The sequence below is a fragment of the Abrus precatorius genome, unplaced genomic scaffold (assembly GCF_003935025.1).
Source record: "Abrus precatorius isolate BTA unplaced genomic scaffold, Abrus_2018 Scaffold11, whole genome shotgun sequence".
Classification (NCBI taxonomy): domain Eukaryota; kingdom Viridiplantae; phylum Streptophyta; class Magnoliopsida; order Fabales; family Fabaceae; genus Abrus; species Abrus precatorius.
The window spans coordinates 26,631,083-26,649,694 of NW_020874303.1; the positions used below are offsets into that span (position 1 = coordinate 26,631,083).

Here is an 18,612-nt window from a genome sequence, read left to right on the forward strand (position 1 = left end):
AAATATTTTTTTTTTTAAATTATAATTTTTTTTCTAGAATATAGGTATCTTTCACAAGATTCAATACTATATGAGTTGGGTAAGATAACTGTGGATGACACAGAATTGTAAGTTCTTTTGTGCTTTTATTTGAATGAATTTCATTTTCTTTAAGATATGTATCAAAAGATAAAAAAAAAAAAAAAACTACTTATCCTCACACCTTCCATGGTTTACAGCTTTCCTTCCCCACAAATGTGTTACAGACTAGTTAAAACTGCAAAATCTCATCCAACCATGTTTATCACAGCCCAAAATATCTGCAAATACAGAAAATTAGGTAGTCTAGCACCCACTTAAAGAAAAAAAAAAAAAACACATGGGATGAGGAGTGAAAAAAGAATGTTTCAAGAAAATTTTTGCTTAATATGACATGACTGCAGCATGGTATAAATCATCAAAACAGATAGATGTAAGTCATACCTCATTATTCATCTTGAAGAAGTGATGTGCAAGAAAAAAGGGAAGACAGTTCATCTTCTGTTGCCAATCCAGAACCTTGCCATCTTACTCTACCAAAATTATCAAGTAGAAAGATATACCTGTAAAATTGAAACGTTGAAAACAGTTCTCTTCATAACTGATAACTTCATTGGCTAACCATGAAGTGAATAAGCAAAGAAAAGCTTCTAACCCTGTTAGGAGATTCAATATCTTTAGTTCTTTTCTGAAATAATAGTGGTCACCAAATGAGTACACCATCTGCTTCTGAGGTGCATCCTTGCTTTCAAAATGATTAGGCTTCTTCATTGTCCAGAGAAGGAAACGCTTTATAGGAGACTGACATAAAAGCCACGAATCTATAAATGATACCTGATAGAAAATACAGCAGCTTGCTTGTAAAATTTTAGCAGATCATTCAAAGAGTGGAAACAGGGAAATAATCTCTCAAGGGTCTGTAGATAATAGTATTAGAATTCTAATTTCAATTCCAATTTTGTCATAATTGGAATTAGGAATCATAATTTTTATGTTCGGGACAAATAAAGAATTGATATATCAAAATACAATTCCAAATTGAATTGGAATTTTATTGAAGGATGCCAGCAGTGAAGGTGATCAGCGGAAACTGGTGGTGACCAGCAGGAGTCAGATCATTGGCGATGACATGGCAGGAGCCAACTACAGTAGTTGTTAGATGACAATGGTCTCCAGAGTCCAGAGTATGTCAATGGCAGTGGTTTCTAGAGTCAGAAAGAGACAATGATAATAAAAATTAAAATATGAAATATTGATTTTAACTTTTATCTTTGATACTTGGAATTCTTTGGTAGTTCTTAGTGTATAAGGTAAGAATTAAATATATTGTAAACTAATGTTTCAATTCTAATGTACACACCAAACAAGATAATTGGAATTGGCAGGTCGTAGAACAATTCCAAACCGATTCCACGCCACAAGGAGCACCTAATGGATGTTAAATATATTGACATTTAATCCGGAGGCCAACCCTTAGATAAATGCAACCCACAATAATCTCCACTCTCCAGTAAGAGGGGGTAATAAGATGATAGTAGGTCGTGAGCATGATTCAATGACAAGGAAATACATAAAACCTTAACCAAACATATATTACCTGATATAGATGAACATCTTCTGATTTTCTAAAGGCTTCTACAAAAGGCACACTCCAAGAATTGATCAATACCTGTCAAGGATATAGAAAGAATTGGCTGTAGCAACAGTAAGCCAAAATCAAACCAAAAATGTTACCGAAGTACCAAACAATACAATGATGACAATATGTAATTCCTTTATCACTTGTAATCTGATCAATAATGTAAATGGCACTTCTTAGGGGTTGAAATTCTTTACCGAAGGACACACCATGATAATAGCAATATATGAGATTTGCTAGGCAAAAACAAGGATTGTTAAGGTTGAATTGTTGCAAACTTAGCCTTCTAAGAATACAAATAAAGTAGCTTTTCTTAACATTTTTCAGTATCTTCTATCCTTTTCCCCGTCATTTACCCTGTTTTCTTCAATGATATTTAATTAATGTTACTGTGGATAACAAATAGCAGTTATAGTTCAACTTTCAAATAGAATAGTTAATAAGGACAGACTACAACAAATGCTACAATAAAATGTGTTTCATATAAAGACATACAAGGTTGGTGTCGGCTGCATTCAGATGAGCACACTATACAATAGTGTAGATAATAGAAGTCTTATCTTTACAAAACACAGCCATGATCCATTACCTGGGAGCTTGCTCGAAATGAAAGACAATACAAAGATGCCTTGGGGACAGATGATTTATCAGAATCAACTACACTGTCACAAACACGGATAGGAAGCTTCATTGTTTTACCACTTGCAAAGCTGACTTCAAGATCAGGAAACTTCACGGCTTCCATTGCTGGTATTATCACTTTATTAGCAACAGCAATCTGCACAAATCACTTTATTATCACTTTACGCTCCCAGTCCACCCAATGGATATGGTAGATCAAAATGATATTAGCTAAATGTTTTAAGGTTAGCCTAACCGAGATGTCAGGTTCCAAGAAAGCTTGAACAAACCAATTTAGAGACAAGTCAGATAAAACTGACCAATATGGAGTTTGGTTAATTAGTTTTAGCTACGTCAAGTTAGTAGGAACAATGAAATTAAGCACATGAAATACTGTGTAGTTCTCTCTGGAAGTTTGGACACATTCCACCTTATCACATGCTATGGAAACAAAAGAATATGCAATCAAAGAGTTGCTGGGTATTAACAGCAGAGTAAATTGAACGTTACAAATAACAACGCAACCCAAGAAGTTTCCATATAATTGCAATACCTTACCACCATGTTGCTTGAATTCAGCCATATCAGCAAAGTATCCCCTATTCAATTCATCTGAACTGCATAAAACTCCATCATCATCACTACTATACTTCACTTCCATTTACTATTACAATTCAAATCTCCCCCCCCCCCAAAAAAAAAGAACTTACAGCCGAGCGCGCTCCTTTTCAATTGCTTCCTTATTTCCAAACTGCAAAATTTTCCATAAAAATAATAATTCAATTTTTAGAGCATTTAGTGGTGGAGGAGCGGAATGACAAGAGAAGAGTAGAAAGGGGTGTATTGCAACTCACCTGGTGGAGATCCAGGAAGCGTTTGGGGGTGACGCGCGAGGGAAGTGGGGGGTTGAGCTTCTCGGATAGGGAACATAGAATGGACTCTCTCAGACCCAAACGTCGTCGTATCAGTGGCTTCAAACCCACCATCTTCACCACTTCCATTCGATCCGATGCGTTTCTCCGCCCCTGTCTTCGATTCCTCCTATTGCCAACAGTAACCAGCTACACGCTTAAGGACATTATTATTATTATTATTATTGGACTAATTAGATATACACAAAAATGTTTAGGATTAATTTTAAATATATAAAGATATTATTTTTAAATGTGTAGTAATATTTTTTATATAAATAATGAAGTTCTATTATTTTTTGTTTCTTTTTTCAAGTTTTTCGTGAATTCCTTGCTGATTTACGTTTTCTTTCTTTGCTGTGTTATGACTTATGAAGGAATATCTTCAGTTTACTGAAATTGAAATATTATTGAAAATCATAATACATGAAAACAGCGTTGCTTTCATGTGTTATGATTTTTATTATTAAATAATGATTTTGTAAAATGATAAAATAATTGAAATATTATTCTGCGGAAAGCACAATGAATGGTAATAGTCATTATATTGATAACAATTCTTGCATATTTCCCATTTGCCAAAATGTCTCCACTTGGATGAAAAGGAATTTGAGGTGCAATATTTTGCAGAAAAATAAACAGTAAAAAGTGTTCCCATGAGCATGAGGCTTAGGAAGTAATGAAACCCCTTTTCTACATATTCACTATTAAGTACTCTGAAGGGAGAAGTTGGGCTTCACATATACGGCCCAATTGACACTATCAAACGAATGACACCAAATGTGTGACGCAATAATTCCTCACTTGAATTAATTACTAAATACGTTATAAAACGCACTTCTGAACAAAATTAACTCACTTCACAGTTCACACGTACACCTCTAAAATTTTTAAGCTATTAGGCAAACATTCTGTTCAAGATTTAATATAATATAATTTATAATTTGTCTTTTTTTTTCTTTTAAATTTTAGAGCTGTAAAATTACTTGTTACAATTGTTCGATTAAGTAATTTGAACATTTCACTCTCAGTAAATAAAATGATTAATTTATCCACTAATATATCTTGTGACATAACTGATCTCAAATAAAATTTAAGTAATTTTGAATTTAATAACTTTTGTTCATCATTGGTAGTAATTACTAATATTATCAATAATTTTATATAAATAACACATGTATTTGCAAAAAAATTAATCTAATCTTCTGATTGAGTTTAATATTTTGAGATATTAAAGGCAGTTCTTTCAATACCTTCAATGTGAAAACTAAATTAAAATCATTAATATTAAAATGCAAATCAAATTTTTAAGTCGAATACAACATTTTTTTTTTCATTTAAACCTCACCCGAAGTCTTAAATTTTGACATTTAAATAGAATACCTTTTATCACGAGCACATAGAATAAACATATTAAAAATAAATTTTAGATTTAGTTGTAATGAAAAATTCTCAAAATAATTTTACAAATCAACATTTTTAGATCAGAAGTGTTTTTTTTAATAATATTATTAAAGACGACAATATTTTCAAAATATATATTATAACATTTAGTTCTTATTATATATACATAGCAAAGCTACTGGGCACGTCACTTCAAGTAGTTGACCTTTGTTTTGGAACTCCACTGTTATTGGCTAATGATAACACAAAATGTCTCTGACAGACACAGACATCAGACACACAAAAACGAACAGATAAAAGTGGTCTTAATAAGAGGTAGCATACCCTCATACTTCATTGGTGCGTGCTTGCTGCGAGGAAGCATAATTGCATAATGTTCCCCTCACAAACGCTAACGACGACTGCATAGTCGAATGCTTTTCTAAATGCCATTCGCTGCACGTATTGGTGGATTCCGCGTAAGAAAAACAAGTCTAAATCATTATAATGCTTTCCATTATGTCTTTATATTATAAAGTACTATATATTATACATATGAACAGCCACTCCCATCACTAACCCACACTAAATATTACAGGACAAACTTTGTTGGGTTTAACTTTAGTACCACAATCTTAGTTACAACTTTTTAATGGAACACTAATTACTTCATTATCTAGGTCGTGGACCAATTAACTTTCGGGTATTGGTGCTTTGCTTTGTTTATTTAGTGCTAATAGATCAGCTTGATACTCGGCAATCCAACCTTTGATTATCTTGACCTCAATATTTCTCTGCGTCACCAACCATTGAGGATCACTTGGTTTTTGTGAAAGTATGTCTAGGCAGTGAGAACCTGAAATATACATTGTATGTAAATAAATTAAATATTCCCATGTTTAAAAGCCACACTATCATTTTAATCATGAAGTCATTAACTCGATTGAGAGACGTCATTCTCTTAAACCGCATATAATGTGTACAAACAATAATGTATATATGATTGTAATGATTGATGAAGTACCATTTACAGTGGAAACTGCAATGACACTACGTGAAATACTCTCCAATACCCTGCGGTTCATATAGTGAGCACAAAAAGAGAGGAAAAAGAATGAAAAAAAGAGGTTAATAAAACAAATTGAAAATTAGAAGGGAGAAAGACAAATGATTGAAGAAGAAATTGAGTAAATCCTTAAATTAATTTTTTAAATTGTATGAATCATGTATTTTAATTCTTCAAATTATATAGATCATGTTTTATAGTTTCTGAAATTTTAAAACTATATTAATTTTTAACTTTATAACATTTCATTCATTTTAATTTTATTTGGTGTAAAATAATAATACAAAATTAAGTAAGAAATTAAAATAAATGACTTTTTAGTTAATTAGGGACTAGTAAAAAATTTAAAGATTAAAATATTTAATTTATATAATCTCAAAAGCTTATTTAAAAATTTACTTGAAAGAAAATATTTATATTTGTCATTATCAAATTTAGTTTCTTCGTAATTTACCCGCCAGAGCTGTACGGATCTCTCAACCCATTGGAGAATATGATGTTGCTAGCAAATCTATGGAGAATCAGTTTCAAATCCTGCATTTTATTTGTACAATATAAATTAATCAAAAGCGTTAATATTTTATAAATAATCATATAGAATAAGAAACGTGAAGCTTAATGATATGACTAATGAATTCACGTTTCATGAAGCTGAATAATAAGAAAAAACCGTACAGGACCCCCATAGTATGTGGTCACCCAATGAGGCTGGGGAAGGACACCATATAAGCTCCAACAATCATGAACAAATCTCTTCATGTTGAAAGGTGCTGGTGGGAACATTGAGTCATTCCTTTCATGACCTATTGGCATAACCATCTCGCTGCATGTCTGTTTATAAAGTTAATTTAATTAATATTAATCTAATTCATTTTATTGAATAATTATTTAATTAAATACTTATTTAATAAATTCTTTTTAAAATAATGACTTATATAATAAATTTAGCAATGAAACTTAAGAGAGTCATAAACTATTTTTTATAAATTTTTCTTAAGTTTTTTCAAACATGTACTTAGTCCTGTTTTAAAAAAATAACAACTTATGAGTTTTATCAGTTCTTTTTAATTTATTTCAATGAGTTTTTTTTTATGTAACTTATCAAAATAAGTTATTTTTAATTATGCTAGTAAGTTAATAACAAAATTATTGAATAAATATGTTTAATTAAGCTGTGTATAGAAAACATACACCTTAATTAATTTGGTCTTGGGATTAATCATGAATGTGACTTTTACTAACACCGTAATATTTACCTGCCATCTCCAACCCAGGTTAGTTTCAGTTGGGTGATTGTATTCATTCATATCATAACATGAACGATGTCGCATATAAGCGACAACACCTTCAAATATTTGGCCAAGAATATCGGTTTTCTTAGCTGCTGCTGCTGCATCAATTGCATCACATATAACCTTAACTGGGTACTCAGGAGGTTGATTGTATTGAGCAGCATCTGTATATAATGAGTCTAAGTAGTCCTTGAGCTCAAAACTTTTGTTCAATTTGCTGAAACACGAAAAAGAAATTAAAATTAACGATATATATTTTATACAATCGATTTTTAAATGAATAAGATAATTTACAGCTGTACATATACAGAGTAGAGAAGTATACATAATTAGCTTACTTGCAAGTTTTAAATCTCTTGCTGAGAATTGAAAGGCCATTCGGCTTCTTAGCAACTCTGTCGATTTCAGACCATGATTTACGTATAGTTTGGTAGCAGCTGTCACTAGTTTCCTGAACCAAAAAAATTATGCATCCGTTGCAATATTTCTTTTAAGGGTTTAAATTAATTAAAGAAATTTTGTTATTTTTAAAAGAAAAGATTTGCATAGATTAATTAGTAGATTACTTTGAAGTCTTTGGTTACTATATAGTAGTATCCGGCTTGTGGGGCAATGCCATTGAAGTAAAGAATTGGTGCTGATGAGGCAAGAGCACCAAGAGCAATGTGGGGATACTTTAGGCGGAACCATGATGCAAGCACTGCATAATAAATTTATAAGTGAAGGAAGTTAATTAATTAAACCCTCGTACACAAGAAAAAATATATAATTGAGTAAATAATTAACTACCACGTGTGATAAAAAAGCTCTAGATATATAAGCGTTTGTTTAAGTCCTACTTGAAATTTATTTCACAATTTAAAGTACTTCAATTTTCTTACTTCCACCATAAGAGCCTCCAATAACGATTATGGGAGAATTCTGAGCGGACAAAGTTTTCTTGATGTGTAAAAGCACAGCAGCATAGTCTGCTATTGCCTGGGCTGAGTTAAAGTAACCGCGAGTACTTGCATTTCTCATAGCTTCCTTCCTTGACCCAAATGGTATAGATTTCCCATAGTATCTATGCTGTTTAAAAACATCATATGTTAGCATAAAGTAACAATCAATTTTAATAAAAAATAAATAATTTTTTTTTATTAAAAATCATAACGTATAATCCTATCATTGCGTTACATTCTATAAATTTTTATTATGTGTGTTTGAATATATATTAAAAAGATAGAAATAACAGTTAGTAAGTAGTAGTTTCTGGTTAATGCAAATATTGGACTGCCAAATATGGCCACAGTTACTGAATGTTAACGAGTTCATCTACGCTCTTGATTAATTACCTCTATATAAACAATAAGAGCATTGAACTGAGGAGCGTTATCTCTGAGAAACCCAACATAGTATATATCCTCATCCACCGGTGCTTCTGCACCAAAGAATGCAAAAATTGGTGCACTTGATTTAGCTCCACCCCAGTACTTGAAATTTATCATATATCTTTGTTGAAAAGTGGTGTAGCTGTCAGGCTTGTAGTTGAAGTGATCAAGTCTTTGGGTGTAATAAAATGTTTTGAGATCTTCAGGAAGTTGTGAGGAAGACATGATTTGGGGTTCGAGTTTCTTAGTTCTCCTCGAAGTTCCTAACCTTGGAATTTTGAAAGCTGAAACATTAGCTGAAATAATTAGAAAGAACAAAGAAAGCCACTGAAATGAGTGTATGGTGGATCCCATGTCTGAATGTATGTGTGAGACTTGAGACTAAAGGCGTGTCTCCTAGACTCCAATGTTTAAAGGTTGTAAGATATGCACATGTATATATACTGCATGACATTGAAAAAGCTAATGGTATATCGCCTATAAAATCTTTCTATTGATTCTTTTAAGTGAGATGCTAATAACACTTTGTAATATATATATATAACACATTTTTTTTTAACTAAAACTTATTAAAATTCATACAAAAACTATGCAAGTTTTTATTTTTAATTTATTGTTTTTACTTTATCTTTTTATAAATTTTAGTTAATAATAAAAATATATTAAGAATATATTTCTAATACTTTTCTTCTTTTAATATCAACACATTTTTAATAGATTATTATAATCTGTTAAATGTAAGTTAAATGAAAAATTTAAATTGAATGTAAAATTTTTTAAATTTACATTAGTATAAATTTATTTTGTCCCATATATATATATATATATATATATATATATATATATATATATATATATAAGAGCTAGCTATATCTGAGTAATTATGTTAGAGTTGAGTCGTATAGCTTCTCATCTACTATGGCCTGAGATCTTTTATGGCAGATATTGGTGCACAAACCCCTTTTTTCTATATTTTTCGAAAAAGAGAATTAATATATGATTTATTCGAAGCTGCGATAGGTATGAGAATGATGCATAATTTTTTTCGTATAGAAGGGGTAGCAGCTGATTTACCTCATGATTGAATAGATAAATGTTTTGAATTCTGCGATTATTTTTTAACAAAGGTTGTTGAATATCAAAGACTTATTATGTAAAATCTTAATTTTTTAGAACGGGTTATATATATATATCTTTTAAATAAAACACTATTACTTGAACTAATAACATCCACAGGGACTAACTTTCATGTAACATGAGTTGAAGTATAAAAGGCAATCGTAGAAATAAAAATTTTTAAAATGAAAGAAAAAACAAGATGGTGCTACTTTACTTAAAAAAGAGAGTAAAATAAGCTACCTATGAGCCTATATACCTCCTTATATAGACCTACAATGCAAAATGACTGAACCGCGTGGGTCTTTAAAAATTGAGAGCTTTGCTAATAAAAGTGCCCTGCAGTTTCAGGTAAGAATAAAATGATGTGGATGCAGCTAAGATTCATGCATTCGATTACTCGTGCTTCAAATTTATATATATTGAAAAAACCTTTTCAGAAGTTAGAAAAGAACTGAATGATCATTCACGTGGCAAGGGCATTATAGTTCTGCCATAGAGCTATGAATTCTGGTTATTTGTCTTGCTCTCACAACACTTGATGCAGAGAACAAATTTATGTGATCATTTTAATTTTAATTTGAGATATTAAGTTTGAGATATAATAATTGTAATTATGTTAAATATTTATAATTTTTTTTATCACATATGTATAATTTTAACTAACTTGGAAAGATTTGTTATTATTGTAGTCTAACGGAAAAAAATGAAAAAAGATATGCTAATAATAATGATAATTATGAAGAAGATTTCAAAGAAAAGAAAAGAAAGAAAGATTTTAAACATTGAAAGAAAATATTTTAAGTTTTATATTTTAATTAAAGAACATAAAACAACGTTATTTAAAAGGTTAAGAAAAAAGTTATACAAGTTGGCTTTACTGAGCCTGTTTTTTATGAGAATTTAATTAGACCAATGTAAAAGATTTAAATATTTATTCAAACTTTAAGTTTAAGAGCTCAAACCTTATAATTTGATTGATATATATAGGTCTCTATTCAATTACTTTCATTGTCAGAGGATATTCCACTTAATTAATACCTTGCGTGGCCATATATATACGTAGCCATGGATGTTCATGATCACCTTGGGGAGAAGTATTAATAATTAACACTCTTTTTACAATGTAATTAACTATTTATGAGAGATTTGATAGTTCTGACCACTTAATTAATCAGTGTGTTCTATATATCTTTTGGTTAATAATAATCTTTAACAGCATAAACACGAAGACATAATACTTTTTTAGCATTACAATGCTTTATTGAGACAGGCCAGGAAACCAGTAGCTGAACTAACAAAACATTATCTAGCTAATGGTAATGGCGTGAGGGTTTAAAACTACCAAATCGACACAACACTGAGCATTATCCACATAATGTTACACAGCGAATCACTCCATTAATTTAAGCAGGAAAAGTTAATTTCACTTTCTATTTCATTAGTGTTATTGCTTCAACGTTGGCATAATGATAGCATCCAATAACTGTATATGCCTATGATTTCAGCTAATTTTTACACGTTATTGATCAAGCTTTCATTAATTAAGGTTATAAATACACCGTGATCTTAAATTATACAACAATTTTTCGTATTATATATATATATATATATATGCGCGCGTGTGAAAATTAAAAGAATTCTATAGAATATTATATTGTTAATTTTTAGTGATTTAAATTATAAAAGTTATTTATCTGCATTGATTCTTTCTTCAAAGCACCAACACTCATTACTATTATTTCTTTTATAAATTCGGTAAATTTTATTTTGTCTTAAAAATTTAAGAGAGCTTTCTATGACGTTCAAATCAAGAATAATAATCACTTTTAGTATTATATTAAATATGTATAATATATGATAATAGTTATCAGTCTATTTTTAAAAAATAAATATTTTTTTATTTTTAAAATATTAACCCAATCATCAATATAAATATATTTATTTTAATCGTTAATTTAAAAAAATTAAGTTATTCTTTTAAATCTTTAAACACATGAGCAAGCACTTATAAATTAAATATATACTCCCTATTTAATCTAAAATATTTTAAACATTTATTAATGAAGTATATATATGTTTAATTGATAAATCAAAAGACAAAAGTTAGAAACGTGTTTCATCTATATCTTTTTTTTTTTACACTCTTTCATTCTATCAATATAAAATGCCACGTTAAAAAGAAAGAAAAAAATTATATATATATATATATATATATATATATATATATATAATATGTAATTTTCTTACACTCAATTTTAATTTTTTATTTAATTTATATCTAATAAGTTATAATTTATTACTTTATTGGCAGTTAAATGTAAGTTAAATTAAAAATTTAAATTGAGTATAAGAGTTTTTAGACTTATACTGGTATAAGAAAATTTTATATATATATATATATATATATTTCAGAATATGGTTAAGTATAACATAAATGGATATGAAAAACACTTGAAGGTTAAAAAGAAAAAAACTTGAATATAGTAACCTAATTTCATATTTAAAAAAATTAATATAACTTTTTTTTGTCTCAATGTATAATTTACATTTTGTTTTACTTTTATTCTACCAAACATGCATAGTTTTAGAACTAAGCTTGAATTTGGTTTAACAAAACCAAAAGACTAAAACAATTTAAAATCAAAATTTCCAAACATGCACTCTTCTACTGCACCAACAATATATGCATATTGACATATAATCTATATGCTTTATCAAATCAATAACTCACTCTATTGAAAAAAAAAAAAAACCAATTACTCTGAATCTAGTGGAGGCTTATGCGGTGAAAAGTTCAATTATGCTAACCAGATTAGATTAGGTAGCTGACCTTTTTTTTCCATTTTATTGCAAAACGGATCAATCACATTTGTTGCTTTTCCTTTATCGCAATGATGGAACACATTTTTGGTACTAAAGATGGTGCTTCCGTGAAAATAAGGAAGAAAGTGGACGAGGAATGAGAAATACACTAACTGAAGGGTAATGTGAACATTGCAAATTGTAAAACGCATGTGGATAAATTACCCATATTTCTTGAATAACATTATATTCATACAGCTATATAATAATTTGTACTTTATTTTTATATATATTTTTGTTATATTATCTTTGTTCTCTCCACCTTATACACCAAAATAATAATATAATGTATGACTAACATTATTCTTTTGTGTACCACTGACGAGTGAAAGAGGAAATGGGAATTTTCTGTTATAAGATGGAACCTTTTGAGTTCCACCATTTCTATTTTGAAACAATCACAAAACACCATCCAGCTGTAACGGTGTGAACTCTGAAACACTTGGGCCATTGTTGACAGTGAGAGTTGCTTATGCTATGTGCTTTCTTAGCAAATACAGTAGACACATGCGATTCACATATAAATGGTAATCATGGTCACGGACCCATATCCTCTCCAAAAAGAAGTGTAGACAGTTTAATTTCCATTGATCAGCTTATAGTGGAGACGATCTAATTTCTAAACAGTATATATCACAAACACAAAAATGTATATATCATGGCAATTTTTCTTCACTTGTATTTCCACTATACATATTGAAATGCAAGGAAGCTTCTTTCGTGGAATTCTCCTAATTAGTCGACCAAACGATGAATAATAGGAAGACCCATTGATGGAAGCATTGTGCTTTTGTAGTAGAAGTTTGCATTTTCATTTCTTTGATTTAAAATCATAAGTAAATGGGAACACGATGGAATATAGGTGGACCAGCTGCATATCACGCCTACACGTTTTTAGGTTACATTAGTTAATAAGTTTTAGATACATTTTTTCATTATTGTAAGACATGTATTAACAACATTCTCACACATTATTCATATTAGCTGTATAATTAAGTAGACCTCAGCTCTGATTACACCATCCTAGAATCCGATCATATATTGTATCTAATTATATTCATAATATGTTTTAATCAAGTAACGATGATTCAGTTTATCATACTGGGATTGATTTATAAATTTATCCTTGTATTAAAAAATTTAAATTTGTATTTCTTAAAAAGAATAACGTATACTAAAAGAGTTCACTAACAGTTAGTTATTTGATTAATTAGTTTCATTAATGTAATTTTTATATAAAAATTGAATTGTTCATATATCCGTTACAAATTTATCATGCAAACAATATGGTATTTTAATGATCTATGTCAATATATTCTACCAACAAAGTTTGTCATCATGATTAATTATATTGCTAGCTTAGATGTACAATATTTTATTAATAATTTTATTTTCATCAAACAGAGTCTATATCAACTATAGAGCAAGTTTAACAACTAATATTTATAATAAATATTTTCTTTCATAGTGATACTCTCCTCTTGTAACTAATTATTTTATAAAAATTTAAAATTTAAATAAAGAAATAATACTAAAAAAACAAATAGTAACAAAAAATTAAATATTTAATGTAGAAAAAAAACATGTAACATACAAAAGTAAAAAGTTATTCCTAAAAATCTCTCATTTAAAAATATAAATCAGGATATAGTATATAAAAATTGACAAAGTGACAAATTACTGTTCAAATCTTTACTGAAAGAGTTGTCTATTTTTATGTACCAAAAAATAAACATAAAATCTTCTATAAAAAAAGTACGTATGTAGAAACAAAAAATAAGTGCACTTTATACAAGTCATGTTTTGAACTTTAGATTTACCTTTATTATACAGGAAGTAATCACAAAAATACGCTACAATCTCATGCTTTCATTTTGAACCAAAAGATCCCAGCGTGATTTCATAAACTTAAAAATTAAAATGCAAATCATGCATGAAGATAAAATAATAAGGAAATGTCAAACATTTTTTTCACTCGATAATTCAATCGCTTGTATATCACTCTTTCAATCGAACAAAAATAAAGCATACTATTTATAAATAAATAAAGTAATGGTTTTTCATACAAGCAATCATTGTATATATATGACATCGTATCAAGATATCGATTCCTCATCAGATTTCATTTTTGTTCTTATTTCGTCAGAATTAAGACTAGTTAATTAATTATAAACTTTAATCCTTAGGCTAAGTACATGTTAATGAGTATACTTCAACTCTGACAACGGTAGATAATGTCTTTAGTAAACCCTCATTAATAACAAAATTAGTGTGGATAAACCAACATTTTTTTTAGTGTTTAATTAGGTGAAGAGCTAAAAGGAGAGAGTAGTTAAACTTAATTTGCTTACAGATTGATCATCGTTATACATGGTAGCTTATATTGATAATAACTTATTGGAAATTATTACTAATGCTGAAGTATAATGGTGGAAATGCAGAGGAAAATCCTAATATGTAGTTGATTTTGATCCTATGATTTGTTTGGTCTAGAATTTGGAGGAGGCTTTGAGGGCAACGAGATCAGCGTAGTACTGAGTGATCCAACCTCTGATAATGTGAATCTCTTTGTTCCGTTGTTCCACCAACCATTCTGGATCGTCTTTACGTCCAGGCAGAATATCTAGGCAATGAGATCCTGAAAAGTCAACGTTCCAAAGGGCCCAAAGGCCCATCAAAGTTTGAGTAATTAAAACTAGTCATTTTTTTGGGAAAATTCATTGATATTATTAAATTTAAATTAAAAGAAATATGTATTATGTAATTATTTTTATTGAAAAATAACAATGGGAAACTCTCAGCAAGAAAAATAAAAAACGAACCAAGTCGTACCATTTACTGTATAGACGGCAACCAGAGTATCTGATATGTTGTTTAGAAGCCTGCAATGTTATAAACTATTGTTCTTAAACAATTGATTATATCAATTCACGTTTTGTATTTTACGATGTTTACCCGCCACTACTGTAAGGGTCTCTTAGTCCATTGGAGAAAATGATATTGCTACCAAACTTTTGAAGGGCCAATTTTATATTCTGCCATCACAATGAAGCATCGTGGTGTCAATATAATAATAATCTTTGGTTTGGAGAATGAAAAATCCATATGAATGTTACAAAGAAGAAGAGAACAAGAAGCTCTTACATGGCCTCCATAGTAAGTAGTGACCCAATGAGGACGAGGTGAGACCCCGAATTGTTCTTTGCACTCTTTGGCAAAGCTCTCTAAGTTGAAAGGATCAGGTTGGAACATTGTATTCTTTCCTATGCTGATGGGTATCACCATTTCACTACATGTCTAAATGTACAGAACAATTCTTATTATTTTTGGATCAACTGGAATATGTATTCGTATGAATAATACTGAAAGAAAATATTGTAATAATGCATATAAAAAGAAATAAAAAGTAGATTTTTTTTGTAATTTTACATTAAATATAGAGTGATATCTTTTAATACAAACAAACGCAATTTGTTTAGTTTAATTTGCAAGCAAGCTCGTTCAATGTTTTACAAAATATATTAATTGTCATTCAACGATATGCTACTACTGTATTACTATTCAATGAGTGTTCAGGAATAAAATAATAACTTTTTTAATAGCAACATATGTATCATCGAATGATAATTTATTTATAAGGGTCAAATCTTTTTGTTTTTATAATTTTCATCAAAATTGAGCTTTTATTACATTCTGTTCTAAAAGGCTAGCTATAGGATTGTAAAATTTTATGCAACACGTAAAGCAATAATTAACCAAATTTTCAAAATATAAATACTTATACGATTTAACGTGTATTTAAAAATGCTTAATCAAAATTTATATATAGTGATTTTTATTAAAAAATATATAATATCATTAAAATTAATATATTAATCATATTTATTATAATTTTAAATAAAAATGTATTATTTATTAATTTTTTTAATGATATAGCCTTGAGCACACGTGATCATAAATTTAATTGAATGAATGGATGACATTACAAAAATTAGATCACTGATATATATATATATATATATATATATATATATATATATATATGTATATATATGTATGTATATACTGATTCTAACCATTCAAAAATATCAAGTATTTCTTTGAAAAAATAGTTCTTATAATTATAAGTAGTTTTTTAGTAAAACTTTACTGAGATAAATTAACATCTTTCTTAATTAATTGATTACCTGCCATCTCCAACCCGTGGTAATCTCAGATGGGATAATAGGGCCATTAACTTTGCATGTGGTGTTTCCCCTTAAAGCCACAACACCTGCATATATCTTACTGAGGATATCACTGCCAGAAGAAGCTCCATCAATGCCTCCACAGATCACAGTAACTGGATATGTTGGAGGACGATTGTATTGAGCCGAAGCAGCATACATCGACTCCAAGTACTCTTTCAAATCATCTGACTGGTTTAAGGGACTGCAAAAAACTCACTAAGTGAGTAAATGCAATTTCAATTTTAGCCCCCCAATCAACCCAAGAAAAGAAAAAGTCTTAAATATATTTTACTTTTAAAAAATATATATTTAAAAAAAATAATCAAATCTTACTGTTATCAGTTCTTTAAATTCAATGCTATAGAAGTTGAAGTTATAATTTTTTTAAAAAAAATATGTGCTTTTAATCATTGAAAGTAATAATATATTATTTTGTTAAGAATGCATTTAATTAAATGTTTATTTAATAAACTTAGTACATAAATATTTATGACATAAATTTAATCATAAAATTTATTAAAATAAACTCAAATTATTTTCACAAACTCTTGATGTATTTTTTTTTCAAATACTTCTTAAATATAAATTAAAAATGAATAATAATAAAATAAAAATTAAACAAAAAAACCTAATACTTTCATGAATCAAAATCATATATTAAGCAATAGTGCTTGTACTGGCAAGTGTTGAATTTCCGGCTAAGAATGGAAAGACCCTTTGGCTGAGAAGCTACTCTGTCTATTTCAGACCAAGACTTGAGTATAGTTTTGTAGCATGTCTCACTAGCTTCCTGCACGTACCAATTCATCATTAGGTGACCTTTATGATGATGCATTTGATAACAAATTAATAGGAGATTAAAATCAAATTATGGTAAATTACTCGAAAATCCCTTGAAACAACAGAGAAGTAACCATTTTGTGGCGTAATATTATCAAAGTAGAGGATTGGAGCTGATGAAGCAAGGGCACCAATGGTCAAGTGGGGATATTTGAGCCTAAACCATGAAGCAAGCACTGCATTTATACCAAACATATATTATCAACAACATATAAATAAAAACAACTAAAGGGTACATCACTATATATGAAGACTATTTGAGAAACTTACTTCCACCATATGATCCTCCAATTACAATCACTGGGGACTTTTGAGCGTGTAATGTCTTCTTTACATGTATGATAACTTCAGCATAATCTGCTATAGCTTGAGCTGAGTTGAAATACCCTCTAGTGCTTGCATTATTCAATGCTTCTTCCCTGGATCCAAATGGTATTGATTTCCCATAAAACCGGTGCTGATGAGAAGAGAAAAGAATTAGGATTTGTCAAACTCCAGTAAAAATCTTTGAAAATTGGACCATTGAATATTGAATAAATAGAAATTCTATGTAGTATATAATATACCTCTATGTATACTAAGAGAGCGTTAAAGGAGGCAGCGTTATCAGTGAGAAAACCAATCACTTGAGGGGAATTATCTATTGGTTCTTCTGCACCCAAGTAGGCAAATATTGGAGCACTAGATTTGGAGCCACCCCAGTAATTGAAATTGACGAGATATCTTTGTTGGAATGTTTTGTAGCTTTCAGGCCTATAGTTGAAGTGATCAAGAACCTGTTTGTAGTAAAATGTTTTTACGTTATCTGTGTTATTTGCATCCAAGGATGGAGGGTCGTTTAAGGTTCTTTCCCATTCAGGAATGGGACTCAACCTTGGAATTTTCAAGGAGTGTGTTGCAGTGAGATGGGTTGAATACATTAGAAAGATTAAAAGAGGCCATTTGATGAACGACATGGGGTGGTGTTTCATTGCAACTTGCAACTCAGAAGAATATTAGCTTTCAGGTTTGCTTCTTTTCTGTTTCAAATTTAAATCAAAGACGTCCTTATATAGGATGTGATGTTAGAATTAAAAGATAAGACATAAAGTAAAAAGTATAATAAAAAATATTTGATGTTTAGAGATTGAAATAAAAGAGAAGAAAATAAATAAATAAATAAATAAATAAATATATATATATATATATATATATATATATATATGCTTATTTAGATAGATAACAAAAAGTGAAAATAAATAATTAAATCATATTAAAAATAA

At 29.2% G+C, this 18,612-nt stretch overlaps 3 protein-coding genes across 3 annotated transcripts; all 3 read right to left on the minus strand.

Moving 5' to 3' along the window:
- Positions 1-78: 78 nt before the first annotated feature.
- On the minus strand, positions 79-3,358 carry LOC113856244. The gene is made up of 8 exons (XM_027487983.1): positions 3,133-3,358; positions 2,989-3,029; positions 2,832-2,895; positions 2,247-2,435; positions 1,616-1,687; positions 674-852; positions 463-581; positions 79-299 (listed from the first exon to the last, which is right to left on the minus strand). The coding sequence occupies exons 1-7, from the start codon at positions 3,277-3,279 to the stop codon at positions 467-469; spliced, it is 807 nt and encodes a 268-aa protein (XP_027343784.1). The 5' UTR covers positions 3,280-3,358; the 3' UTR covers positions 79-299; positions 463-466.
- Positions 3,359-5,264: 1,906 nt separating this feature from the next.
- LOC113855943 (lysosomal Pro-X carboxypeptidase-like) lies at positions 5,265-8,654 on the minus strand. The gene is made up of 9 exons (XM_027487571.1): positions 8,265-8,654; positions 7,812-7,998; positions 7,497-7,630; positions 7,269-7,381; positions 6,895-7,147; positions 6,314-6,469; positions 6,093-6,172; positions 5,597-5,646; positions 5,265-5,428 (listed from the first exon to the last, which is right to left on the minus strand). Exons 1-9 carry the CDS (start codon positions 8,652-8,654, stop codon positions 5,265-5,267), a joined length of 1,527 nt encoding a protein of 508 aa, XP_027343372.1.
- A 5,928-nt stretch (positions 8,655-14,582) lies between these two features.
- LOC113855361 (lysosomal Pro-X carboxypeptidase-like) lies at positions 14,583-18,357 on the minus strand. Its single transcript, XM_027486982.1, has 9 exons — positions 17,917-18,357; positions 17,621-17,807; positions 17,393-17,526; positions 17,188-17,300; positions 16,469-16,712; positions 15,426-15,578; positions 15,237-15,316; positions 15,114-15,163; positions 14,583-14,919 (listed from the first exon to the last, which is right to left on the minus strand). The coding sequence occupies exons 1-9, from the start codon at positions 18,319-18,321 to the stop codon at positions 14,771-14,773; spliced, it is 1,515 nt and encodes a 504-aa protein (XP_027342783.1). The 5' UTR covers positions 18,322-18,357; the 3' UTR covers positions 14,583-14,770.
- Positions 18,358-18,612: the final 255 nt, after the last annotated feature.